At 41.2% G+C, this 26,130-nt stretch overlaps 3 protein-coding genes across 8 annotated transcripts in view; 2 read left to right on the top strand and 1 right to left on the bottom strand.

The window, feature by feature from the left end:
• Positions 1–4,014: 4,014 nt before the first annotated feature.
• On the bottom strand, positions 4,015–13,893 carry ids (iduronate 2-sulfatase). Of its 2 annotated transcripts, XM_086138439.1 has the most exons (13): positions 13,704–13,893; positions 13,256–13,392; positions 12,975–13,152; positions 12,752–12,840; positions 11,151–11,351; positions 10,064–10,234; positions 9,843–9,969; positions 9,348–9,518; positions 8,936–9,042; positions 6,220–6,336; positions 4,985–5,095; positions 4,725–4,859; positions 4,015–4,654 (listed from the first exon to the last, which is right to left on the bottom strand). In XM_086138439.1, the coding sequence occupies exons 1-13, from the start codon at positions 13,768–13,770 to the stop codon at positions 4,571–4,573; spliced, it is 1,695 nt and encodes a 564-aa protein (XP_085994565.1). In that variant the 5' UTR covers positions 13,771–13,893; the 3' UTR covers positions 4,015–4,570. The 2 variants fall into 2 exon arrangements, with proteins under 2 accessions (XP_085994565.1, XP_085994566.1); XM_086138440.1 differs by lacking the exons at positions 12,975–13,152; positions 13,256–13,392.
• A 686-nt stretch (positions 13,894–14,579) lies between these two features.
• dcps (decapping enzyme, scavenger) lies at positions 14,580–16,565 on the top strand. Its single transcript, XM_086105974.1, has 6 exons — positions 14,580–14,827; positions 15,196–15,346; positions 15,428–15,573; positions 15,646–15,759; positions 15,884–15,994; positions 16,077–16,565. The coding sequence occupies exons 1-6, from the start codon at positions 14,624–14,626 to the stop codon at positions 16,341–16,343; spliced, it is 993 nt and encodes a 330-aa protein (XP_085962100.1). The 5' UTR covers positions 14,580–14,623; the 3' UTR covers positions 16,344–16,565.
• Positions 16,566–18,176: 1,611 nt separating this feature from the next.
• The window catches only part of LOC147208624 (uncharacterized), a 44,157-nt gene continuing 36,203 nt past the window's right edge, over positions 18,177–26,130 (top strand). The window contains exon 1 of one of the 5 annotated variants that reach the window (XM_086138427.1): positions 18,177–18,264. In XM_086138427.1, coding sequence (XP_085994553.1) covers positions 18,200–18,264 — 65 coding nt within the window. In that variant the 5' untranslated portion in view covers positions 18,177–18,199. Of the gene's footprint in view, positions 18,265–18,300; positions 18,457–26,130 lie in introns of those variants that run through there. The other 4 variants (XM_086138404.1, XM_086138396.1, XM_086138387.1 and 1 more) reach the window with 4 other exon arrangements.

Genomic DNA, 26,130 nt, shown 5'->3' with positions numbered 1-26,130 from the left:
CTACTTGTGTCATGTGTCTGAAAGTGATTGGAACGTTTGTTCAAGCTTCCAACTTGTCTCACAAGCTTGCTTGCTACAAATACAGCGGCACCATTTCTTGAAATATGTATGACAGTGGAACCGCCGAACTGTATTTTTTTTTAGTCTTTGCCGTTTTACAGCAATTTATTTATGATTATATAGCAGGAAAGTTACTGCTTTCTCTTTGATTGTTTGATCGATGTTGATATAGTTACAATTAGTGGTGTGGTTTTGAGATCAGTCTTGGCTCAAGGCCAGTTTCTAAGGGTCTCGGTCTCGGAATCGAAGGTATTTTTACTCTGTCCTGTCTCAGTCTCAGACCGGGCGGATTTGGGACTTTTCAAGACCTGCCGAGACCAGGCCTTGACTACATTCATCAGTGAGAAAGGCAGCCCCTGTGCTGTGCTACACTTTCCAGTGTCTCCTGGAGTGCCACGAGATTTGTTGTGTGAAAGCCAATATATGTTATTAACTTTTTCTATTTTATTCCTCACACTTTTTTGAGGTGCTACTGCTCCCACATTTATTCAACCTATTCCAAAAATTTGACAGCTGTGCTTCTATTTTCCCATTCCAAAAAAAAATCCTGTTTTTCCCAAAATGTCATGTTTTTCACCCAAAACTTCACCATTCATTCCCAACGGCACTTTCAAAATCTCTAAATTTCGGTTGCAAGCTGACATCCTTTTCACTTGAAAACAGAAGGCAGCAAGCCCTGTGAAGATGGCCGCAGTTTTGACACTATTCAGATACACGTGTCGGTTCAAAATGAGAAAATAACTCTTGTGCGCAACAGGAACATTAGCATGGAAGGAAAGTTAATGTTATAAACAAAAGCGGAACCTTGAACTTTCACATAGTCGCATGTCTGAAATCTACGGCTACCAATGTATTCATAAAAAAACACCATTAATGGATCCTCATAATTAGAGCATGATTTTTAATGAATGAAACCTCACAGGTGCACTCGGCGAGGTCTGTTTGCTATAAAGGGGCCTTCCATTAAAACAGGCGTGTTTATCCTCTTCAATCGATACTTATTGTGACATTCATTCAACCAGCCTTCTTCGCAGCAAAGCTTTAATTCGTTGGCTGTATTCCATGTTCGTATTACAAATGGAATACAGTTCATGGTGAAAGAAAGAAGCCCACATGTGAAGGAGGCCAAGAAAGAAAATGAGACGACGCAACATAAGAGAGATCTCAAAGTTGTAAAGAGTATTTGTAAAGAGCCTTTCACACCTTTCCTATTTGCGAATTGAACGTATCATTGTGATTATGTGCATTTTCATATCCAATCAACTGATCAAACATGTATTGCGAGGACTATTAATTGTGCTGTTGTTGAATGAATGTTAGATGCGGATGGATCTGTTTTTTTTTCTTCCCCACTCAATGATGATGACATTTTCAGGATTTATGTATCAATGCAAATGTTAAGGTTTCTGCGGACCGCTTTAATGACTTTTGTGTATCGTTTGCGCCATTAAGCTTAGCAAATCTATTTTGGAATCATATTACGCTGCCGTACAAATGCAGATTGTGATTGTTAAATTTAACCTCGATCCATTCTGTGGTATTTTCGAACTAATTCCTTGATGGCATTTTTAAAATAGGCATCAATCACCTGGAATTCGCCCTGGAAAAATCCTTAGCAGAAATAAGTCCACCCATCCATTTTCTCACCTACAATAAACTGACCTACTGTATATTTATGAAAAAGATCTATTCTTATACACACAAATTCATTTTGATTCAACACAAAGGTAATAAATCTGCTTTTATGAAGGACTACAGTAATCTGAGAATATTTACTGTTGAGAGAAAGAAATTCCAAGGAATTGGACATTTTTATTCATTAAACGACGTCTCTAAACGATTATCGAAATAATGATCCAGTAATTTGATAATTGATTCATTGTTGATTAATCAATTCATTGTTGCACTTCAGACAAACACACGCACACACACTCAGTGGGTGTCCAATCTGTCCATCATGGCCGATGAGATGCACAGTCTTCCACACAAAAGCAGACGTGGGGTTGAATTGACAGCAGATGTGAGTTGCCTCCTACGTTTTTTTGGCCAGGAGTTTTTCTTTCCTCTGTCACCTTTCATAATTTAGATGGCAGCAGTTAGTTCTATCAGCAGCGGCCGTCTCCAGTGTGTTAGGGTGGAGCCCACACTTTTTTTTTTTTTTTTTGAAAGACCTTAAACTGATCTTTGAGCCTCTTTTTTTAGCCCTCTAGCTGAGCATCGTCCTCGCCTCAGCTGGCCATAGAGGACCTTCCGTGGGATACCATCCTCTGGCATCCTGACGAGGTGGGCGAGCAATCAAAGTTATAGTAAGCAATGGTGGCACGCACACACACACACACGCACGCACGCACACACACACACACACACACACACACACACACACAAGCTTCCATAAAACTACACAGTACATAAAAGAAAGCCAGTATTTGTGTGATATTTTCAGTGAATTTGTTATTTGTTTATACAGCGACTCTCCGCTGCTTGTGTTGAGTAGTTCATGAAATATTGCACAATAAAAAGATATGAATCATTTCCCACTTAGCTGAAATTACTCCTCGACAGAGAGAGAGGCAATTAACCTGAAAAGTAACAGACTTAATGTGTATTGGACAGATTCAAAGACAAAAAAAAAAGTTTCCTGGGACTCATGCGAAAAGTGAGCTTGCGTTTATGGATTCGTACACACAAACACACAAAGACATGCAGCTGAGCTCAGCTTTTTCCACACAGACGCCCATACTCCATCTCTCTAATGTAATTGTGTATGTCACCAATGTTAACAGAAAAGCAGGGTGACCTGTCAGGCTACGAGCCCATAGTGGTAATGTGATTAGCTGTGTATGAATCATAATGAGAGTGTGACAAAGACAGAGTGGCTGGAGGAGAAGGGGCAGCTCCATAAGAGGGAAAAAAAGGAGGTAGCAGGTAAACACGAACGTAATTGTCATTGGATCGATGTGCTCATGGGAGGAGATCACTGCTCGGGATGATAAATATTGATCGGATAAAACCACCAAGGCACATTTCCAGGCTGCCACAAGACAGGCACAACCTCAGTGACCCAGTGCTTTCTGTTCATACAAACAATGTGAAAGTGAAGCTGAACTGCTGCGAGCCAAACTCACTTGGCAAAATGTTCATAAAATATGAAGATCAATTAATGCAGTCTTGTACTGAGCACGTAAAAGACAGTAGGGATGCCATTTCCCCTTATAGAAGAAGCATAAAGCTGCCAAAATGACATCAAATTATTGTGAAAATCTGTCCATGCGGAGGAAAATGTAGCAAACGTGTCTCCAAACACAAAAGTGACCCCAGCACATATCGTGTGGACAACTTGACCAAGCAAACAAGTGCCCTTTGGCCTTCGCCTTATACTGTTTGCTAAAGGTCATCTGTGGATCCCACAAAACTCATTGCAGCGCTGCATATATTTTGGGCTTTGATGTGGGTTGGTGCAGTTAGGGTTTTTTTCTTTTTCTGTTTGATAAAGTGGCGGTACAGTGGTCGACTCGATTCCGGCTCCGGCGTTCCTGTATGGAGTTCGCATGTTCTCCCTGTGTCTGTGTGGGTTTTCTCCGGGTATTCCGGTTTCCTCTTCCATTCCAAAAACATGCATGGCAGGTTGATGAAACACTCTAAATTGTCCCGAGGTGTGATTGTGAGCACAGATGGTTGTTCGTCTCTGTGTGCCCTGCGATTGGCTGGCAACCGCTTCAGGGTGTGTAAGTTACATCCTGTGTGGGGACCAGTCCAGGGTGTACACCACTTCTCGTCTAAAGTTAGCTTGAATGTCTCACCCGCGACCCAGTGACCCGCAAGCCATCGAGAACAAGTTTGGTTGGTTGGATGTTTTTTGACTTTTTAACTCAAGGCTGTCTCGTGTCATGTTGTGTATGGATTTGCTGCACCTTTGAACTTTAAGCTTAAGTGCCAGTAGAATGTAAGCCACGGTCATTTTCACTAAGACATTTAATTAGATGGCTTCAATGTGCTTAGCTGAACACATGAGAGCTTGAGTGGCTCAAGTGGAGATTTACATACATACAAAGCAGTGCAACATCTTTATCAACTGGAAACCATAATCACTTGTTTTCAAGGTGACAAAGTGCATTAGAAATATCGCTGTTAACACAGCACCTGTGGAGGTAACACCCAGTGAAACTCTTAATGTGCACACCACTCATTTTCAATATTCCTCGAGGAAGCAGCATATAAAAGGATGTGAATAATTTTCAACTAATTAAAGCGGTTTATCAAGAGTGCGCGCTATTGAAATTTGACCTTGTGTGCTGCCATGGCTGCCTTGTAAAAAAGTTGCCGATTATGATCTTTGAAGCTCAAACGTGAATCGAGATGGCGCATGTTAGATATTTAATAACGGGTTGCATCTGTTTTGTAGAAAAATATACACGGCCAATATTTTTTCCCTTTCTTGGGTTTTATCGCCTGTGAAAGCGCTCACGATGTTGTGTATTCTCTTGTATTTTATGCACTCCACAGCCATCAGTCATCGTGCTTCCCTTGCATTCATCTTCATTCCTGCTGTGAGGTAGAGGAGCTGCAGCTTCATCCTTGTCTGTACGCTCACAGTCTGGGCAGGAAAGAAACCAACGAGTCACGTCGATCAAGAATCTAAACGAATGGACATAACGCAAACTTACAGGTGGCATGTTCTTCATCTTCGTCCTTATCATCATCATGCTGTGCTGCTCAAAGTCATCATAGACATTGTTGTCCTCACCGGGGTCGTCTACCAGCATGTACAACTCCCCAGCATGGACATCAGACACGTTGACCTTTACAAATTGATGATAGTGGCAAATGTCAACCACACGAGACAGATGCTCAGTCATTCTACAGACGAGCTTTGAGAAAGACAGAGTGAACGCCGTGCGGTTATTTGCGAAGAGTGAACTCCTACTTGGTATGTTTTGGGGTCAAAGCCCAGCCATAGAGTGAATCTGTAGTCAAAGGTGCGCAGAGAGTAGCCCATCACCTTGATGTCTTTGAGGTCAGGGAGGTCCGAGTTCTCCTAACAGATGATGACAAATGTGACACGGTAGACTTGAAGCAGATATCTCTTTATACGGCGGACATTTTAGGACACCGTCATGTCAGGTCTACTGAATTATGCCTTCGATCATCAGACATCATGGTCTCAGATAGACACAGACGGAGGAGGGTAAATCAGCGCTGGCTGGATTTACACAGTAGGTCCAGGTGCCCAAACCCATTGCAATGCCTATATAATATTTTTTGGGTGGCACATGGCCAATACCGTGTTTACGACAGAAAACATGAAAGAAGGTACCCACACAGAGCTGCCAATCTATCGAAATTTACTTCTGGGACATTTTGTCTGAATTTCCATATTTTTAAGAACGCCGATGATTCCCAAAAAGTGAATGTGACAGCTTGGTGAAGCGCTATGGACACCATATGGCGTAGATAAAGCGCATTATAAGTGCACTCAGTTTACCATCGACCATTATGATCAAATTAGATTTTTCATGTTTTAGACTTTCTTTGGGAAGAGTACAATTAGTAACCCGTTCGAATAGTTTCGGTAGAGGGTAAACGAATATTGATCACAGAGTTGGGCGAAAGGTTCAGGCTACGGTCATATCACAATTTACAGATTAGGATGTTTACATTTGAAGGTGTATTCATTATTCATTTTTTGTTGTTCACTGTGTTAATTTAGATTGCTCTACACGTGTTGTACTGCTGAATTGAATTCTTTTCTTTTGGCTATCGTTATCATAACTCATTAAAATGTTGAAGTGCCTTCCAGTTACTTTAACTTTCAGTACAACACGCTTTAAAACTGGCAATGAAAAAATTGTAATGCCATGAAAATGACTGTGCTTTTTTTTCTTAATAGCACCCCCAAGGGTCGGCATTCGCATGCAAAGGGTACGTAACTGTCCAGACCAGGAATGGTCTGAAAGTCGTGTTTTCTAACCATAAACACGACTTATTTGTACCTGGGGGTTCAGTTGTGACACAATGAAAATGTCCAGTCGAAAAATGAAGTGTGCAGATGATGTGCAAATCATTGTTTTTATTCACTCTTTCTGCGAGGCCCAAACTTCATTGAAATTGAGGCGTGGGCTGAAACATACATGTGAGTGTTTAAAACAACAATGATTGTACCTGCGGTGTATCAGCAGGCCGCGGATACTGGCTGAAAGACACTGCCTCCTCATTATTTTTTTTCTTTTTGGGTTTGAATTTATGCGCCAAGTTCCTTCCTTCTGTACACAGCTCCTCCTGAAGAAAAAAGGAAATGTCAACGCAAACCACCGTAAACTCTGGACTATACTGCTTTTCCCCCCATGCTTTTAACCCTGCGATTTATAATGTGACACTGTTTATTTATCAGTGTTTAGTGACGGGCTTGAATCCGGCACTAGATTGACCCAAGGTTTGGTCAGAACTGACTAGGCCTGTCATTAATTCAAAGCAGAGCATATAAAAATACTCATAGGCATATCTTCTTTATGTTCTGTGGAGCAGTTATCAGTACTGTACAGCTAATTTGGTGACTGTCGACTTGCCATCAATCAAATCTACATGTATGTCAAAAGTGCTCCCATCAGTCTTTGGTTTGCGCACCAGAGAGGCCAACACACTTGGTCGCGAACACAGGTCAAGGAAAAAATGTGGCAAACTTTCAAGCCTGTGCCAAGTAAGCTGCAGTCGGGGGTATAGAAATTTTAAACTAGGAGAGACAACGCCCACTTGGACTTTTTCGGGGGAGAATGCTCCCAATTTGCAGAGGTGAAGGGCAGAATAATTCCTTTTCATCTGCAGGGACAAGTATGTAGTTTCCCCACACAATCTGTTTTATGTTGATTGTATAGTATGAGTTTCAACAGACTGTTTAAGGTTGAGTGACATAGTGGAAGTCCTCAGATCACGTTCGATGACCAACTCGTGCAGAGGTAACTACAAAGAATTCACATGATTATTGTTGCAAGTATATACACTGTTGAGTCTCCAGCAACAACTGGAAAGGCTGGACAAGAAAACAAACGGTTTGCCTCCCATCTTACACCTCTTATTTTATAAGAACACTCACACAACCCGGTCCAATTACTACTCACATCTCATACACGTTACAACGATGAGATTACATCTCAAGATCCTTCGGCTGTTTGAAAAGTGCAATTGAATCCTCTCTCATTCTTCCAAACAAGTCAAAACCATCCATCGCAACGTGATCGCCTCCTCTCCCCAAAATCCCTTCACCTCTGAAACTCTTTGAAATAACCTTGTTCATAAGAAGTCGCATCTCAGCTCTCGTCGCTATCCTCAAATCACCTTAATCCTGTTTTCCGTTTTTCTCCTCGCTCATTCTCCTTCAATATCTTCAACATCTCCTTCAAATCTGGCTCAGTCCAGGACACTTGAAACTTGTTGCAGTCATGTCAAAATGGCTCCCATTCCATCTCCAATTGGCCCTCTGTATCAAAAATTCCGGAACGCAATGTTGAAACCCACCAAACCGCCAACGCACTGTCTGAGACATTTCAATCTTCATTCAGAACAACACTCCGGCAAATCAAGACCTCCTTATTTCTGCCGGCATCCTCATCATGCTCAACCTCACAGAGGCTTGCTTCAGACACAATCCAGCATTCCATTTTGCTCTAAGGCCTAAAAAAAAAAAAAAGTCTGCTTCCACATCACTGGCACAACATTTCCCTGGTTCAGATCTTACCTCACGAAGAGACAGCAATTCATCCTCACAACTGCAACTCCTCCATTCTCTTTTTCTCAAGACCTTGGCCACATACCACACATTTGCAACCTCTGTGTCATTTTGGATCGCGACCTGTCAGTTGATCCACATGTCAACCAAGCAAACAAAACGGATTGTTTTCTACCCTTAAAAAAACAAAAAAAACATTGTCCAGCTCAGTCCCTCACTTACTTCCTCCAATGCACAAATTCTAATAAAGGCAATAATCACATACAGAGTGGATTACTGCAAGAGCAGCCACTTTAGTTTTGTTGTTTTTCATGGTAAGTAAAGCAACTTTGAGCACTCTGAAAAGCACTATATAAATAGAAGGTCGTATTTTTTTTTAACTCATGCTGACCAATGGCTATCTATAAAAGACCCCGGCAGTTGGATGAATGCCTTTATGGGAAGTCAGGAACCCTTTGTGCCCAGAGTATTCTGAAGTTTACCATACTTTAAGTGTGAGAACAAACAGAATGAAAATACCGCTTAGAACAACTGCGTGGTGCAGAATAGACAGAATTATATATTCAAATATACTTCGCACAGAAGTGGTGGGTGAAGGTTTTACAGCAACGACACCACTTTCATGTTTGTGGCATGCCAGAGGTGTTGCGTGAGCAGCTTTGTGAAGCGATTTGGTGCAGGGTGCACAAGAGATCCAGCTGTTCATATCATCGGAATTCTTTTTTTCAGACAATCGACTTCTAGTGTGTGCATTGATAATTTTCGTCGCACGACCAAGAATACAAACTGGTTTGGTTGATTTTTATGATTTAATGAGAAGCTTCCAACATTGCAGTGCTGCCTTCAGGACATTTCCGGATACACTGACGGTTGCATTGCTGCAATTACAGTTGTTGGGCTTACGCTTTTATTTTAACCATGAGTCAATGCGGCTAATAGTTCTCAGAGGCAGCACCGTTAGGCTGTACGGAATCTATGTATTTAATAATATTCAGAATAGCTAAATTGTTTATTTTGCTGCTTCATCTCAGCCAAAATAGCAGGGCAACATTTTAGTCCAGATGTACTAACATGCCAAATGATGTCTGACCTATTTTGCTTAGTTTTGTTTTTAAAAAATGTAATGTGAATTATTTGAAGCATGATTACACTCACCTTGAAAGAAATTTCAGGACAGGGGGGAGGTGTTTTCAGGCCAGCCAAGTAGGAGACTGTTGGAAAAATAGCCACCAGCTCCACCACATTTTGCACAACTTGATCAGCTAGAAAAGACATGAGTCACTCAGTTTCAAGAAGTCTCAAATTGAGGAAATGATTTATAAAAGGCAACTGCACTTAAGATTAAAAAAAAAAAAAAAACAGCCTTCAGAGAGTGGCATACTGTGAAACTGGGCATTGTCTTTGTAAAGGCAGAATTTCTTGATGTAGCTTGTGTATTAACCCGAACCATAGTGAACATAGTCCCAACGTTGTCAACAGTCTTTTTTTCCCCTTTTCTCAACTAAATTCAAATGCACCACAAAATGTAGGTTCTATTTATGGTGTTTTTAGAAATGCAGGTTCTTACTTTTGAAGATGACTTCTAATGGGCTAAAGACATCCACAAAAGGAAAGGTAGATTCTTTCAGCACACTGTAAGATGCAGGAGGCTCAGGAACATAAAATATAAGAGGCACACGTGTTGCCACATCAAAGTTGGAGTATTTTGCCCATTCACCGTGCTCACCTAGCGACCAACCTGAAATAAAATAGGAATGAGAACAACACGGTGACTACGAAAGAAGTTCAGATTTCCCTATCTTACCAGGTTCTTGAATTTGAATATTAATATGGGGTGCACTTTATTCATCCAATTAGCCTAAGTATCCACCTGAAACAAAACAGCCATATTACTGTTACAACACTGCCCTCTGGTGGCTGGCATTCAATTGAGACACCTCAATAATGCGAGGACGCCCAACACACAAAAACATTGCTGAATCCAATCTCCTGCAAAATCAATAGCCGAGCATGTTTTACTTAGAAAATCCCACACAAACCATTTTCACTACTCATGACTAACCATGATCCGAGGTGAACACCACTATTGTGCTCTGAGCCAGCCCCAGGGTATCAAGGGCACTGAGCAGCCGTCCAACCTGGGCATCCAAGTAGGACACGGCAGCATAGTAGTGCTGTCGGATACGTAGCTAGAGGACAATGATGTAGTTTTCAAAAGGAGATACAAAGTGATTAGCCATGTTAAAGCAAAAAAAAAAAAAAGTTCACAAGTAAGATTCATACTTGAAAGTCTTTTGGAACTGGTCCATACGGGAAACTAATATTGAGCTTTTGGACGTCGTCTCGCTTCCGAATGTCTGTCCAAGGATTATAGGCCACAGGGGGAAGGCATTTCGGAACATTTGGGTCAGGGGCCAGAGTCATTTGTTCTATGGGATAGAGGCGTAGATACTCCTGGAATACAAAAAAGTACGGGATTTATTATTGTGATTAGAATGTGCTAATATGCCAATCGAGCATGAACAAAAACTTGTTTCGGTATGGCTTGTAAAATCAAAATGTTGACATACTTTTGTGTTGGTTTGTTTTTGCTTCCATGGTTGGCACGGCATGCCTTGCCATCAGCAGAGAGTGTGGGCTTTTACATTAGTTTTCTTAATCGTCATTACATTCAATTTCCTATTCTACATTAACATTAGTAAATACTACTGAACTACTACAGTACAATAGTGCTGTGTGTGTGTGTATATATATATATATGTATATATCTCTCTCTCTCTCTCCATCCATTTTCCAAACCGCTTAATCCTCACTAGGGGCGCTGGAGCCCATCCCAGCCGTCTTCGGGCAGTAGGCAGGGGACACCCTGAACCGGTTGCCAGCCAATCGCAGGGCACACAGAGATGAACAACCATGCACACTCACACCTAGGGACAATTTTTAGCGTGTTCAATTAGCCTGCCATGCATGTTTTTGGAACGTGGGAGGAAACCGGAGAAAACCCACGCAGGCCCGGGGAGAACATGCGAACTCCACACAGGGAGGCCGGAGCTGGAATTGTACCCGTAGCTCTGCACTGTGAAGTCGACGTGCTAACCACTGGAGTACCGGGCCGTCTCTCTCTCTCTCTCTCTTGAGAGAGAGAGAGAGAGAGAGAGAGAGGGAGAGAGAGAGAGAGGCGGCCCGGTATATATATATACAGTATATATATATATATATATTTTTTTTTTCTTTTATGTTCCACCTTAATGTTTTTAGTCACACCGCGAGTCACTGTTGCAATACTTTTGGAGGGAGAGCATGTTGATTGGTTACATTAAAAACATTGTGTAGTTAAGATCCCAAGAACTGTAAGCATTTCATAGCATACCTGCGGTATCCGGAAGGGAATGTGGGGTTTATGAAAGCCCACGGCCAGGAAGAAGGGATTACCATCAGAGGCCTGAGTCTTCAAAAGTCTCACAGCCTCATCTCCACTCTCCATGTCAGGCAGCGTTCCTCCAGGCTGCTCCGTGACATTCACTGCACACAGCAGGTTGGCATGGAGGCGACCATCCTCTCCTTTACACATCTGAAAATAAAGTTGAGGAACAGATGTATTTGCACCTATTGCTTTCTAGGGCACTGGTCAATCACTGATTCGATTGACCTTTCAACAAATTGTTGTTAAACTTTTTTTCCACTTATGCTCACTGTATTCACACATTTAACAGCTGGGCCAAGCAGTATGATGACAAAGTAATATGCTTGCCAGCAGGACCCGAGAAACTGCCGCACGCATTCAATAATCTATTCTCACAATAGCTTTCGTTACTAATTTCATCAACGTCATTACATTAGAAAATTCAGATGGTAGACGTGGAGATATACACACTTCACTTTGACAAAGGCTTGCTAATCTTCAGAAAGAAAAAAAACGTGATAAGGAGACGTACTACTTCACCTGGGGAACTTCTACGGCCTTTTTTTGTGTGTATTCAAACTGCCCCCCGGACCAGACAGAGTGGGAAGCAGCTTTGAAGTTGGAAATCGCCACATAAAACTCCCAAACCAATGGCATACACACAACTCCAACCAACTCACAACTTATTTTATTATGCCTGCCGCCCTTCATATTTCAAGACTGATTTAATAAGGTTTTTTCATCATTTAACCTGACAAAACAAAATTTAATGTGGTGCTCCTAAAGGCAAGCGGGAGTTATGCTGTTTGGGAGGAAAATTATGCTCGATCAGTTTGGGGTACATAGGGTACAGGATGGTGTATCGGTTAGAATACAGCAGGCAGGTATCTTGAAGTAAGGCTCTTTAATAGGTGGTAGAAGGCAGGTTTGGGAGATGGAAGACAGATTGTAGGTGACTCAAGGTGGGTTTGGAGACGGAATAGAAGGTCGGAGGTGGAAGGCAGGGGCAGAAGGCAAGGGCAGAAGGCATATGTAGAAGTGCAGATGTGCAGATGGCAAGGGCAGAGGTACAGATGCAGATGCAGAGTTTTTTGGTCATGAACTCTGCCAATTTACGAACTTAAACCGAACGACCTTGGGCGAGGACACCACGAACCTGTGCGCTCTTCCTGAATACTAAACTGCTCATGCGCAGGGAACGCAGCGTCATCATATGTAGTTTAACACTTGCGAAACGGGAGGCAGCACGGTAACACAGGGAAATTACAACACTTAGAATGCTTCTACAATTCAATGTCTCTGAGCCTTTAATACATATAAAGTCATTTCTCCTGAATCACAATTAATTATCTACACTCTCGGGAGTGACCCCCTATTCTTGCTACACCTGTAAAGATTATAATGCGTTTTAGGTTCATCCTGAAATTTCACAGCCAAATATCCTGAACTTATTTCTCAGTGGTAGTCAGTTTATTAAGGTGCTGTCAGTGTGGTCTGGTCGCAAACAAGACAGAATAATCATTGTACAGGTTTAATACTGTCCTATTAGCCTTAATTTTAGGTGGTACCTTTTCTTTCTCAAACCTGAATGAAGAAGGGTGGTATGCAGGAATTGACCAGCTGTAAGGATAGTCATCGGTGTGGTTTGAGGCGATGCCTGCAGACAAATACAGCACAACCATTGTCCCCAATATTCAATTGCAAACAGAAACGACAAAGCAGATTGTCGAAAAATGCAGCAAATGAGAAGAACGTGAGCAAATGTATGCAGTTTGTCTTAAGTCAATTTACCTGGGTGAAAAACTTTTCCTACAGACATGGTAACATAACCTTGTAATTTAAAATACTGTGGAAGAGTGGTGTAGTTTCCAGAATGCACTCTCCAGTAGGATTTAAAATCATAAAGCCTGGTTGTATCTGGTCTGCGACTTGTTAACATGGATGTTCGACTCGGCGCACACACGGCTTGCTGCAAACAACAACAGTCAAAAAAACATTCAAACGTGCAAGCAAATTCCTACAGTGTATGTGTTTGCAGTCTAACATTTATTAAAATACCCAAGTTGGCTAACCTGTGCAAATGCATTGAGAAAAACATGGCTTTTGGAAGCGAGTTGGTCAATGTTTGGCGATTTTACTGTTACATCTCCATAACAGCCCAAAGATGCCCTCAAATCGTCAGCAACGATAAAAAGAACATTTCGTCTGTCTGCGCAAAAAAAAAAGTTTCAGCAACATAAAATAAATACATGGAAATGTTCAACTTGAAAATGCAGAGAGGAAGTGATAAATCTCTGCTAGCGAGCTGGAGTCCACACACGCGCTCATACACTGTATTTTATAACAACTTAATCCAACGACAAAGTGGATAACAAGCATCTAATTATCACAAATCACTGCTAAATTATTTTATACACTTGACTGCAAGTATTTTTTCAAATGACACTGAGCCATTCTTCTTCATGCTAACTTTGTTCTTTAATATTACAGGATATAACGTTGAAAAATTTGAAGGGTTACCTTGTCTCGCAACGACAACAAGCGCGTGAAGAACGACGATAAAACATTTATGGAAAGTAATGTACATGTTGCTATGACGTCCAACTGACACATTTAGCCATCTACATGAAGTTGGCGTTACACAGATAAGGTATCACACATCCGTAGCTTCTGTCGGGGCAAACATCATCATATGAAATACACATCTGCGCTCTTCCTATTTAAAAACTTCCGATTAGCGTCTGAATTCTGTATCTTCATTGGTCAACTCTGATATAAGACTACCCCTAGACGAAAAGCATTGGCGATTGGCTAAAAACGATGTCAATCATAGTAACACGCGTCGTTGGCAAGTGATTGGTTCAGTGGCTATAAATTTTCTAAATTTGTAATGACGGAAATATGGACAGTTGTGATGAATATGTACTTTGATGTGCAGTAAAACAGTTGAGTTAATCCAAAGGAATGAACAAATCAACCGAATCAAATGGAATTTCAAAATCTCTTTCAAACTGTGTGTGTGTGTGTGTGTGTGTGTGTGTGCGTGTGTGTGTGCGTGTGTGTGTGTGCCTGTGTGTGTGTGCGTGTGTGTGTGTGCCTGTGATTTGAATGAATTAGAATGGGAGGACATTACTTGACGAATCATGTGATCTTGACAGGTCTTTAACGACCTGTGCTTATCTACATATTCAGGTTTGAGAGTACAAATTGTAAAACCAAAATCTGAATTGTGTATATTTTGGGGCTGGCAACGCTGTAATAACCTCAACAAATTTTAATGACATGTTTTTAAATAAATGCAGAACAACAAAAAACATTACTGATGCGCGCTATTTCCTCTCAACGATCCTCTCAACGAAAGCCAATTTGCCGGCTTTGTTCTGCGTACAGAGTGAACGATCCTTTCGTCATAAACAATCTTTGAGGAAGCGGCGTCAAACATGGCGGATATTTCAACTAAACGTGAAAATAATCCCGAAGCATCCGATGATTTTTCTCCAAGAACCAAGAAGACAAAAGTAGACAACGAAGATGGTCGAGGAGAGAATAGAGAGCAAGCTGAAAAAAATGTTCTTTCTACTTTTCAAACCACAACCGTGTTGAGTGATTCTGCCAGGGAGAAAACAATCTTCGTCCACGGAAAGGTAGATATGATTATTTAGCTACTAACCTATTTTCGATACCGCACACTCTTGGCGCGATTGAGTTTAGTGTTGGCGATGATTTAATTCGTATTCGAACGAGAGTGAGAAATTCTTGTTTTGATGTCGACCTCCAGTTTGATCATTTATAACTAGACTGTTACGTTTTCTGGCGGGATTAAACAGGTTTTATGAGATAAATGGAGTATTCTATTATTATTATTATTATTTTACTCACAAAGTAAAGACAGGCTTAATATGAAGGGGGTCAGCCTGAGAGTGAGCATTAAGTACACTTGTTTAAAAAAGAAAAAAAAAACAATAATATTCTTTCTCTACATTTATGTTTGGGTTGTTTACATGCTCATCAGTTTGCTGACCAGAATGCTGTAGTCATTCTGGAGAAGACTCCCATCAGAGAAGACACCCTGTCTGAAATATTCACTGCATCGACCTTAAAGCTCGATTTAAAGAATGACATCTACAGCACCTATCGGCTCCAAGCTCCACCTCACCTTAACGGTACGGATATGACTTTTCCATCAAATACAATAACCCATCTGTGAAGAAGAAAAGCCGCACTTGTCGATTTGTCTTCTTCAGAGATGAAGGCGACTGTGGTGTGTCCAGCCACTGAGAAGCATGTGAAGAAATACCAGCGTCAGGAGAGTGTCCTGGTGGAGGAGACAGCGGACGACTACCAATCCATCACTCTTCCCTTCATCCAAAAGCAGAGTTTTAGTGTGCAGGTTAGTGAGCCTGCAAAAGGTTCAACACTTCAATCCTGTGCTGATGTTCTTGACATCACATTAATTCCCTAGTGGGTATATAACATCCTGGAGAAGAAGGCTGAGTCTGAGCGGATAGTGTTTGAAGATCCACACCCAAAGCTTGGTTTTGTCCTCCTCCCAGATTTCAAATGGGACCAGAAACAGGTGAAACATGCATGATACATACAGCCATAAAAAAAATTTAAGACACGGCCATGTTTTTTTCCAAGTTCTTGTTCATTTTTATGTCTGGTGCCACTGAAAATATTTACTTGGTTGTTTGATTCAGCTGGAGAATTTGTACCTAATTGCCATCACACATCAGAGAAACATCAAAAGTCTGAGAGATCTGACATCAGAGCACTTACCACTCCTTCAAAACATTTTCCAGAAAGGAAAGGTGACACCACACTTTATTTAAGCACTTTGGAACTAATATTAATATAATGGCACCAATCTAATGATGTGCTCTGTGCCGTTAGGAGGCCATCCTGCAGCACTACAGCCTCCCAGCCAGCAAGTTGAGAGTCTACTTGCACTACCAGCCGTCTTACTACCACCTTCATGTCCACTTCACCAAGCTTGGCTTTGATGCGCCAGGTTGTGGCGTGGAGCGCGCCCACCTCCTCACAGATGTCATCCAGAACCTTCACTCAGACCCACACTACTATAAAACCAGGACTCTGTCATTTCCCCTGCGGGCAGATGATGGATTGTTCAGTCAGTTTCAGGAAGCGGGGAAGTTATAATGCGCCACCTGTGGGTGACAAGTTGCTATGCAGTCCATTTTTGTACTTTGATCAAGTGATTTTTCTGACTATGAAACTCATTCCAGGGTCTTCTGCAGTTGTAATTTTAAAACTGCTAGCTCGCAGGTGAGTGTGTACATTTTGGCTGCAAAAAATATGTAGGAGTTTTTGTGGGCATTTGTCATGTTACAACGTAAATCATTGAATAAATGGTGTACGTGCCTCTTTTCCATTGGTGCAGTTTCTAAACAGACAGGTCCTATAAAATTACATTAATGCTGACGATCTTTGGCACATAAATTGTTCTTAATGACTAATGATGTATCTTTTCTGTTTTGCTTAAGTACCGGTACTGTATGCAGTAAAAGCAAGTTTAATCTTCAAGTCAAACAATCTTTTTCTTCAAGTGTCAAAGCGGATTTATTGAAATCTCATTACTGACATTCACGTGAGATGCATAACAATATTGGCATTCTTTGGTAGAGTTTACACTGTATGTTGTCATTTACCCATATAATTTGTTTTATAACTTGTATATTTATCAAATCTACGTCAATAATGTTCACAATTCAAATTGGCTATTGTGGCTGTAGGTCACATGTTTGTGTTTGTATAATAATGAATCAAGCAGCAGTATGATATTAAGACAAAATTAACTTCTGGGAGCACAGTTTACTTCTTAGAAAATGGAGCTGTAATCATTTTTGAGGCAATTTCTTACAAACATTTGATGTGTGGGGAACTGGCTGCTGGACTTGCTTACCAACAGACCACAGACTGTCAGGATCAACCACTTCGTCCATCTCCTCCTACATACAGTGTACAAAAAGCGGGGGAGAGATCTATATACTGTATAGGGAAATAATGTAAATATGTGCAATTCAAGCCACGTGTCTTCATTTTGCTACATCCACATCTTTGCTACATCTGCACCCCTTTTAATTGCAAGGGTACCACACACACACACGTCTTAAGGCTTACTGGGATAAACTGGGACATCGGCTAACATATTTCGTGCCATATTATGAGGAAATGTGTGATGTATAACAAAAATTTCCCTGAAGGTTTGTCGAAAGTAAATTGTGCTCCCAAAAATCAACACTAGGCGGCAGTGCTTGGGTCAAAATGTAACATTCATAGCGTAAATTGGTTCAGGAATCAGTTGTATATTCCATAATTAAATAATTCAATTTGATAAACAATTGCACATTTTCATTTAAAAACATTTTATTTTCTACCAAATCAATCAAACAATATTCATCCATCCATTTTCTGTACCATCAGGGTCGTGCCTCGCCTTATGTGAATTGTGAATATATATAGCATTATTTTTGGCTTTGAAGTGATTTGGTCAAATTTATAAATCAATGCATTCATGTGTTGCCATGTCACAAGACGCGCCCCCGCCACAATTTTGTTCCCGTCAACAATTGGATCCTTGGAACATGGGAAATCACAAAAGTTCAGACTTTCCTAAACTCAGAACTGCAAAATATACTGCATGTATTCGATTTCCTAGATTACCATATCCGCTGATAGTGCATATACAATTGTTTTAGTAGTAAAATTAACTTGTGTCATATCTGTTCTTATATTTTACTTGCATCTGTTACTGTCCATGTCGAAATGTCCCATGTTATGAATTATACCAAGTGCTGTCACATGTTTCAAATGTAATACATTTAAGAGCGATGATGTGATCATAAAAAGTATAGGTTATCGAAAAAAAGGCAAGTACCCTGTACTCCGTGTAGTCGAGAAATTTCCGAGGTGTCACTGAATGCATCGTGGGAGAGCCGAGGAAACTGGGCAGGACTGAGACAAATAATCCAATCATTAGTCCACCAACAACGCTGATGTCTTGGTTTCACTCACTGAGAGATGATTTCACTCTGAGGCCATTTGAGATCCAGGGAACACCGTAAGTGTTTTTTTTTGTTTTGTTTTGTTTTCATACACTTTGAACGCAGCTTTTTGTGTACGTGTGTGTGTGTTTGTGTGTGTGCGCGTGTGAGAGTGTAACTGACTTTGCTTTAGGCGCAGATGACGAGTTTGTGGGCTGCGGGCAGTGACTGATGATCGATACATGCGGTCCAGTAAATGCTTTGTTGAAGTTAGTATTTCAGTAAGGAGCTGTGTCATCATTACGTTTAAAAAGGTCCTCTGTAGAGCAATCAATTCTACTTTTAAGCGTTTATTGTCCATGCAACATTTCCAATTAACAATGCGTGTTTTTTTTGTTTTGTTTTGTATTTCTAAGGCATATTTGTAACTATTATTTTAGTTGATCCGTATGGAGGAGCCCAACTTCCATTTTTGTGATGGCATCTTGTCATTGCTCCTGCTCTTACGTGTATGAAAAAGTAGAATGACAATGTTTGACAGAGACAAATCAAGGGCGCTTCAGATTAAGCAGTTATCTTTAACTGTGATGGAATCACTGTAATCCTAAACACAGACGGAGGGATCTGTTGCTTTGTGCGTGGGTGCGCGCTTGAGTGCGTACGTATGCATCTATGTATGTACGTACGTGCGTGCATTCCTGTGCGTGAGAGAACGTGACATACCTGTATATTGTAGAGTTCTTACAAGAAAATACGAATTTGAGCATTAATTTGATATCCTACTCGTGTGCTGAATTGTCACTGTACTCGTACGACAATTCGCGCACTCGTAGATGCAACGGCTTGGACACAAGATCGTGTGAGAGTGTGTGTGCGCGCGCATGTGTTTATGTGTGTGGATCCAGTGTGTGCCGCACGTGCATCTCTCAGGCATCCTGATTAGAGAGGCATGATCGGGTCATTTCTCACTATGTCATTGGACAAACCATGTGAGAGCTTGGACAGAGATGTCATGTTCAGTCCTCCATCGTGACTGTCACACAGTACATCAGTAGACAAGTCAATGCTTGTTTTAACCCACTGTGACAAGTACATTATGTTGCCATGGAAAAGCTCGGTTTCACCATTGATTGTCCCAGGATGAGCACACTGTTAGAGCTGTTCACACACACAACTATTGTTCTCTGAAACAAAACAAACCAAAAAAAATGTTCATTACGTTTGTTCTAAAATGGGCACTTTGCAAAGCTACACTCATTTATGTTGCTGTCTTCCTTATAAGGTGCTTTACTTATTTTACGAGGCAGTACAGTTGACATGATTAGTGTGACGTTGTGGCAAAGGCCTTGGATGGAAGGTCAATGTAAATCAGTGTAAATATCTATCTATCTATCTATCTATCTATCTATCTATCATTTGAGAGAAAGAGAGAGAGAGAGAGCGCCTTTTGGGAAATGAAGTCCTTAAAGGGGCGTTTATAGTTTCAAACTAGGAAAATTTGAATGTAGCCTCAATTAACTCAAGCCAGCCCGCATCATCAGCTCTGCTGCTCATCCCATGCATGCTTGTTGCAAATGTGGCCTAATTTAAAAGTGAAATAAACAGGCTTTCCAAATGTGTACATTTCATTCATAAGAAGCATTGTTAGAAATGACAACAACAACAACAAAAAAATCGACCACTTATTTATTTACTTTTTGGGTCACCTTTATTATTGCATTATGCATAACCAGATGTTGAAAGGCTCAAAAGGAGGTGGTCGATTAGCAGTTTCTTTAATACACGCAGGATGGGTCACTGGCAGCCGTAACCACGCTGAAATAAAAGTTATTCAGAGTCCTGATTTCTCATCTAATCACAAATCAGGACTTCACCCATAGAGTCCATGTACACATTCACTCCCTTGCAGAGTGTTGGAAATTATACAACACTGACCACAACACATAACTCCAGGGTCACGACAATAATTGTTTTACTTCCAAATTCATCCTGCGAGGCAGATTAAACTCACTCGTGTTTGACCCCCCATGATTTAGAGGCTTTAATTAAGATAACATGTATGTTTTTGGAATGTGGGAGGAAGCCGTAATAACGGAGGACATTCACTTGACTTGCACGACTTGCAATGGTCAAGCACAAGCACGGAGAGAACATGAAGGGCCTGACCTGAGATTCAAGCTCGGAACATCTCCACGATGAGGCAAACCTGCTAACTACTACTTTACCATCATGTAATCCTAAAGGGTGAATTACGTATTTTTTTGGGAAAGCATCTTCATTTAATTCTTATCTTTCAATTTAACTCATAAAAAGTCTAACTACGTCTGTCACAAACCCCGCTTAGAGAGCCTCAGTGTCCTAAACTTTCATACACAAAAATCAAACAACTGCTTACAACTTGAGATACTTCTCCAACGTCAGCTTTAATGGTCGGTAATCTATGAATAGTATCATTTATTCACATTTTAGAGGTTGACTTGATGTTGCCACAGTAGAGACATTTTAAGATGGCACAGAATCAACGATCATTTTGTTATGATTATAATAAACACTTTCAGTTTAAACATGAGTTTAGTTGACATGAAAAAAAAATGTAATCTCCACATAGAGAAGAAGCTTTTGCTTCCTGGTAACACTTTATAAAAATGCATTTGATTTTACTAGTTAATATAAAACCAAAGCATTCATCCATCCATCCATCCATTTTCCGAACCGCTTAATCCTCACTAGGGTCGCGGGGGATGCTGGAGCCTATCCCAGCTGTCTTCGGGCAGTAGGCGGGGGACACCCTGAATCGGTTGCCAGCCAATCGCAGGGCACACAGAGACAAACAACCATCCACGCTCACATTCACACCTAGGGACAATGCTAGAGAGTTCAATCAGCCTGCCATGCATGTTTTTGGAATGTGGGAGGAAACCGGAGTACCCGGAGAAAACCCACGCAGGCCCGGGGAGAACATGCAAACTCCACACAGGGAGGCCGGAGCTGGAATCGAACCCGGTACCTCTGCACTGTGAAGCCGATGTGCTAACCACTTGGTTTCGGGCCGCCCCAAAACCAAAGCAATGATTTAAAAAAATGACAGTGAACACAGAGAAGGAACTAACCTTTGTCATCGGATAACTCAACTGACAATCAAGCCATTGGGCCGCAAACCCAGGAATGTAAAGTTGTGCCAAGTCAGTTTTATTTGTACATACGCGCATCATACAAACCCTTTTAAGGGAAAAGTATTCTGGCAACCTTTGGGAAATAACAGAGGAGACAGATATGCTAGAAATGGTCAGGAAAAAAAGTTAGGGTCAACTACCATTACGTGAACGTGATTTAAATTTACGAAAGCAGATTGGCGATGTTGTTCAGTGCGACCATATGACACACACACACACACACACACACATACTTGATGTAAAGCCTTTGATAGAAGTGATGAAGACGGTTTTGTTTTTAAGCACACCATCAATCTCATTTTAGTATGGTGAAGAAATAGGTGGAGGAGTGTTTTGGATGTGAAAACACACGCACAGCATGGAGGGTGGCAAACTGAGGGCACAAGTATGATTATAGGGTTATTTACATCACAGCAAAGAGCTACACTGAAAATCAGCGAGTCTTTGAGGGGGTGGGGGGGGGGGGAGAGAGAAGATGGCTTCCAGATGTGAAGTGGAATTCAGGGCGCTAGAGAGCAGCGGCGGCAACCCGACGACTCCTCCTCCTCCTTTACAGATGAAGCTTCAGAATGAGATCTGGAGAAGGGATGGGTGGAGAGAAACCACACATTTAAACAAAAGGAAGAGATGATGTCAAAAGAAGAGCATGAAAATCTTCCATGGTAGCTTTCTAACAAGGCTGTTGGTGAAGAATTATTCAAAAATGTGTTTAGTTGGTTAGGTCAGGCAAGGCCAAACTAAATGGCATGCAGTTCCAGAATTGCATACAGTATGACCATGTGAAAATTAGCTTCGATTGATTTCTGCATTCTCGCACGTGAGTGCTAGAATGCGGAATGAGCATGATATTAATTGGCCAAGAATTATGTAGAGTTGCATTGTTTTTATCACATCGAATTGCTCGACTTGACCGCAATCAACAGAGGGGCTGATTGTCGAGTCTCAATAATCATTGTGGTCTACAGAAGAACAATGTGAATTAAACTGGGGCCTACCACCACACCAACATCCACATCCATTAATCTGCTCAGCGTGACACTGGCAATCGTGCAATCAGGAATTCAGAACATTCAGAGAGAGAGAGAGAGATTTTAAAACATGTTCAGAATAATCATTTCAAAAATATAAACGGACATCTGCCTCATAGTTCCAAGTTCCAATGGTTGAACGTCGGCTTCCGCCGGCCTTTCTCTCTGAGTACTCCGGCTTCCTCGGACAGTCCTGCTTCCCTCGACCTCTGCAAACTCCAAACAGCGTGATAAACATAAAGCTTTACTGAAATTCACTGTAAAGATTATATCAGCATTGTGTCAGCCCTTCATTCATTAAAGCTTTAATAAATCATGATAAGAAATCCAAAATGGGGCATTCCAAGACTTTGCAATATCTAACTGGTGGTCTGTGCAAAACAGGGCTTTGACCTCTGTAACCACCCTGCATGAGATGAAGGCCGAATGGTTTGCGAGCAAGACTTGCCCTGTTGGAAAAGTGCAAGGAGACAAAGTGGGTGTTCTCCGGGCTCATTCAGGAAATACCAATATCCACTTTTTTTTTCTTCCAAGGGGAAACTCACTTGACCGACATTCCTCTTGGCTGTATAAACACATAATCACATAACTGATAAATATGTATCCTCGTACATATCCGAGAGGAACAAGCCCTCCTGCTTGCTCTTGGTTGTGCTTTGAAACATGAAAAAACAAAAAAGTAAACGTTAGCTCACACATCGGAGATATTCGATTTGTGTATTTTTAAAGACCCCCCAGAGGAGGATCCTCATGGTGATGATGCCAAATGCAATTTATTATTATTATTTTTTTAGGATATGAGGAGTTACTTTCAGATCTGCTTACTGTGGTATAAGATAAGATAAGAAAACCTTTATTAGTCTCACAATGGAGAAATTCCCGATGGATTGGAAGCAGCATTTAGCACAGGGGTTTCAAACTCATCTACAGTATGTCGCGGGCCACATTGAAGTGACCGTTTTCCTTGGAGTGCCGTTATGACTGTGAAAGCATCTAAAGAAGTCAAGAATAATGGTTGATTCAACGATTGTTTAAGTTACTGTAATGAGGGATTTGGTAACAAGAAAATGCTTACAATATCTCTCTTATTTATTTTTACATGCGAGAAGTTGACATTTTGGTCCAGATTTTAGCAATCACGGTAGAAGTTGACATGTTTGATTTGCTTTTGAGGGCCACATAAAATGATGTGGTGGGCCAGATCTGGCCCCCGGGCCTTGAGTTTGACACCTGTGATTTAGCAAAAGAGCATCACATCTCCCTCATGCACCGGCTTGGGACTTGTGAGACTTAATGGCATGGGCTGTGGGCATAGTGGTGCAGTGAGTATTGCATCAATTATCCTAATGGGAATCCTGTGAATATCTCCCACTTAACTGGGCTTGTAGTTTCACCAACATATTTAAAATATCATACTTCTTTGCGTGGAATCATCCAGAGTCTGAAATATGATCACTGGTATTTATCTACCGTGGGCACAGTCAGTTTGTTCCATGACGCTGGTCAACTCAGATTTGTTTATTTTTAGAAAAAAAAATCCTCAGTGGTTTTGTCCAACTTTAGACGTGGATTTGGCCCAAATTGTAATTGGTCGGAGAGTCCATTGTACTTGACTTGCTACTGTGTCATTCCATGATTTTGTTCAACCACTTCATCAGGTAATAATGTGATTTTAGCAGATGTCACTGCAAGTTTAACAACAAACTACAAAGTTAAAACTGTTGAGGGCACCAGATGACTTCTCGTGGCACAGTGTGTCTTTGGTGTGTTGCTGTGTTTAACCTAAATATTATTGCACTCTCTATTGTCTGGCAGCCAATGCGCCACCTCGCTGTGACCTACTTTCCTACTTTCAAGTAACTAAAGCCAGGCTCAAATGTGGTTAACATGTCATTACCTTTTATTTGAAACATTCTGAAAAAAAAAGTCATACGCTGTTTTAGTTCAAAGCCGCATGTATGTACAGATGGTTATTAGTCTTGGCAAAAGACTTCTTTTCACTCGGTGCCCTTCTGGTGTGGTGTTGCGTCCCATCTGGAGTCAATCAAAGCAAGGCAAGGGAGCATCCAAGGCACAGATGAAGTAGGACGTGTAAATGTGTACAACATTTTTCACCCATTATGTGAATAGCAAAGCAAGTACACTCATTTTGCCATTCACCTTATCAACTTTAAATGTAATTAGATTTTTCAGAATAGCAATGATGAATAAATGATGGTGACTAAATGAATGAATGCTATTGCCAAAAGCACTTCTTTAGTGTCCAATCATGTTGCTCCAATGCAATGGTTATTAACCTTGTTAGAGGTACCGAACCCAACCAGTTCATATGCACATTCACCGAACCCTTCATTAGTGAAAAATAAAAATATGTTTTTTTTTACAAATTCAAGACAAAAAAAACCCCATTTATTAAAACCAGAAAAAACCCAAATAACATTTCAAGACATAAGTATACGTTTTTTTAATTGTGCACAAAATGAACCAGCCACTGATGGCCAAGCAGGCGTGTCATAACTGATTGACATGTTGAGTCGGGTGTGTCTTAACCTCCATGGCAGAGGCTCCGTCGAACCCCTGAGACCGATTCACCAAACCCCCAGGGTTCGATCAAACCCAGGTTAAGAACCACTGCTCTAATGTCATCTCGCTCATATTTGCCAGCTATTGCTATTTTTCTGCTGTGATGTTTGAACGGGTGTCTTTTTCTGTCGTTGGAAATTTGTCAGTGTCATGCTTCCAAAAGTGTGCACATGCCATTTCTTATTGGCAGTTTTATGCTGAACACACCTTGGAGATTGCGCTATTGAAACACTTCGGCATAATTCATGTTCAATGATGCAGACAAGATTAAGTTCGAGCATGTTTGGATTGAGAAATTTGCCCCAATGTAACTCTTCTGTTACTCGTGTTGCTCCACTTTCCAGTGCTTTTTCACAACCAGCACTGTATTTTTGTCACTAGACCAAGTTTGATGTTTTGTGGGTCGACACGGCTTTATTACACAATCTTTCCATTTGAAAGCTCGCTAATCCTCCAACAACATTGAAATGTTGACCTACCAAGTTAAAATCTGCCTATTCTGAACCAAACCCGCCTGATAATAATTTCAGCAAACCTGCCAGTTAGCTAAAATGTTCCCATCTTTTGAGAAGGATGCTCATGCATCTGAAAGGATTCACCATGGGAGGATCTAGCAACAGGCCAATTCGCGATCAAGCCTCATGTCACCTCGCAGCCACACACACACACACACACACACACGCGCGCGCGCAGCGATAAGCCTGCGGAGCTGTACTTGCTGTCGGTATTTACTGTAAGCTCCCTACTTACTGTGATCAGCTGCAACGGGCCGTTTGCAGTCTCTTGGCCCCCTGCTCAGACAGATCAAATGAGTAACATGAGGCCTGTCAAGCCTCCCTTGTCTGTGTTAAATCGAACAAGGATGCCCACAATACACCTCCAGCTCATTCCACTTTTGTTCCCTTTCTGGTAGTGGTGACGCATTCACTGGCTGCAAAATGAACGGAAGACCCATCACAGTCATTTCATCATCAATAAAAGCTGCAATATTGATTTTCTTTTTTTTTTCCCCCACAATGAAAACCCATTTGATGAAAGTGGAGCATGACAATGTCCATTCAATATTCAGCAACAGGCAACAATATCAAGGCCACTTGCATGTTCTAATGATATCCAATGCCATTTCAAAATGTGAGAATATTTGTGTCTTTGTAAAGGC

This window comes from Hippocampus guttulatus, chromosome 2 (genome assembly GCF_054856545.1).
Source record: "Hippocampus guttulatus isolate MCC_2025c chromosome 2, RoL_Hgut_1.0, whole genome shotgun sequence".
Taxonomy (NCBI): domain Eukaryota; kingdom Metazoa; phylum Chordata; class Actinopteri; order Syngnathiformes; family Syngnathidae; genus Hippocampus; species Hippocampus guttulatus.
The sequence above is the reverse complement of the archived record's forward strand: the minus strand, read 5'-3'. Positions and strand labels throughout refer to the sequence as shown.

Coding starts and splice junctions, on each gene's coding strand:
- dcps (XM_086105974.1), top strand. CDS start 14,624: ATGGCGGATATTTCAACTAAACGTGAAAATAATCCCGAAGCATCCGAT. Junction 14,828..15,195: donor CAATCTTCGTCCACGGAAAG/GTAGATATGATT, acceptor CATGCTCATCAG/TTTGCTGACCAGAATGCTGT. Junction 15,995..16,076: donor ACATTTTCCAGAAAGGAAAG/GTGACACCACAC, acceptor CTGTGCCGTTAG/GAGGCCATCCTGCAGCACTA.
- ids (XM_086138439.1), bottom strand. CDS start 13,770: ATGTACATTACTTTCCATAAATGTTTTATCGTCGTTCTTCACGCGCTT. Junction 6,337..8,935: donor GTCCTGAAATTTCTTTCAAG/GTGAGTGTAATC, acceptor TTTTTTCTTCAG/GAGGAGCTGTGTACAGAAGG. Junction 4,655..4,724: donor AGATGAAGAACATGCCACCT/GTAAGTTTGCGT, acceptor TTTCCTGCCCAG/ACTGTGAGCGTACAGACAAG.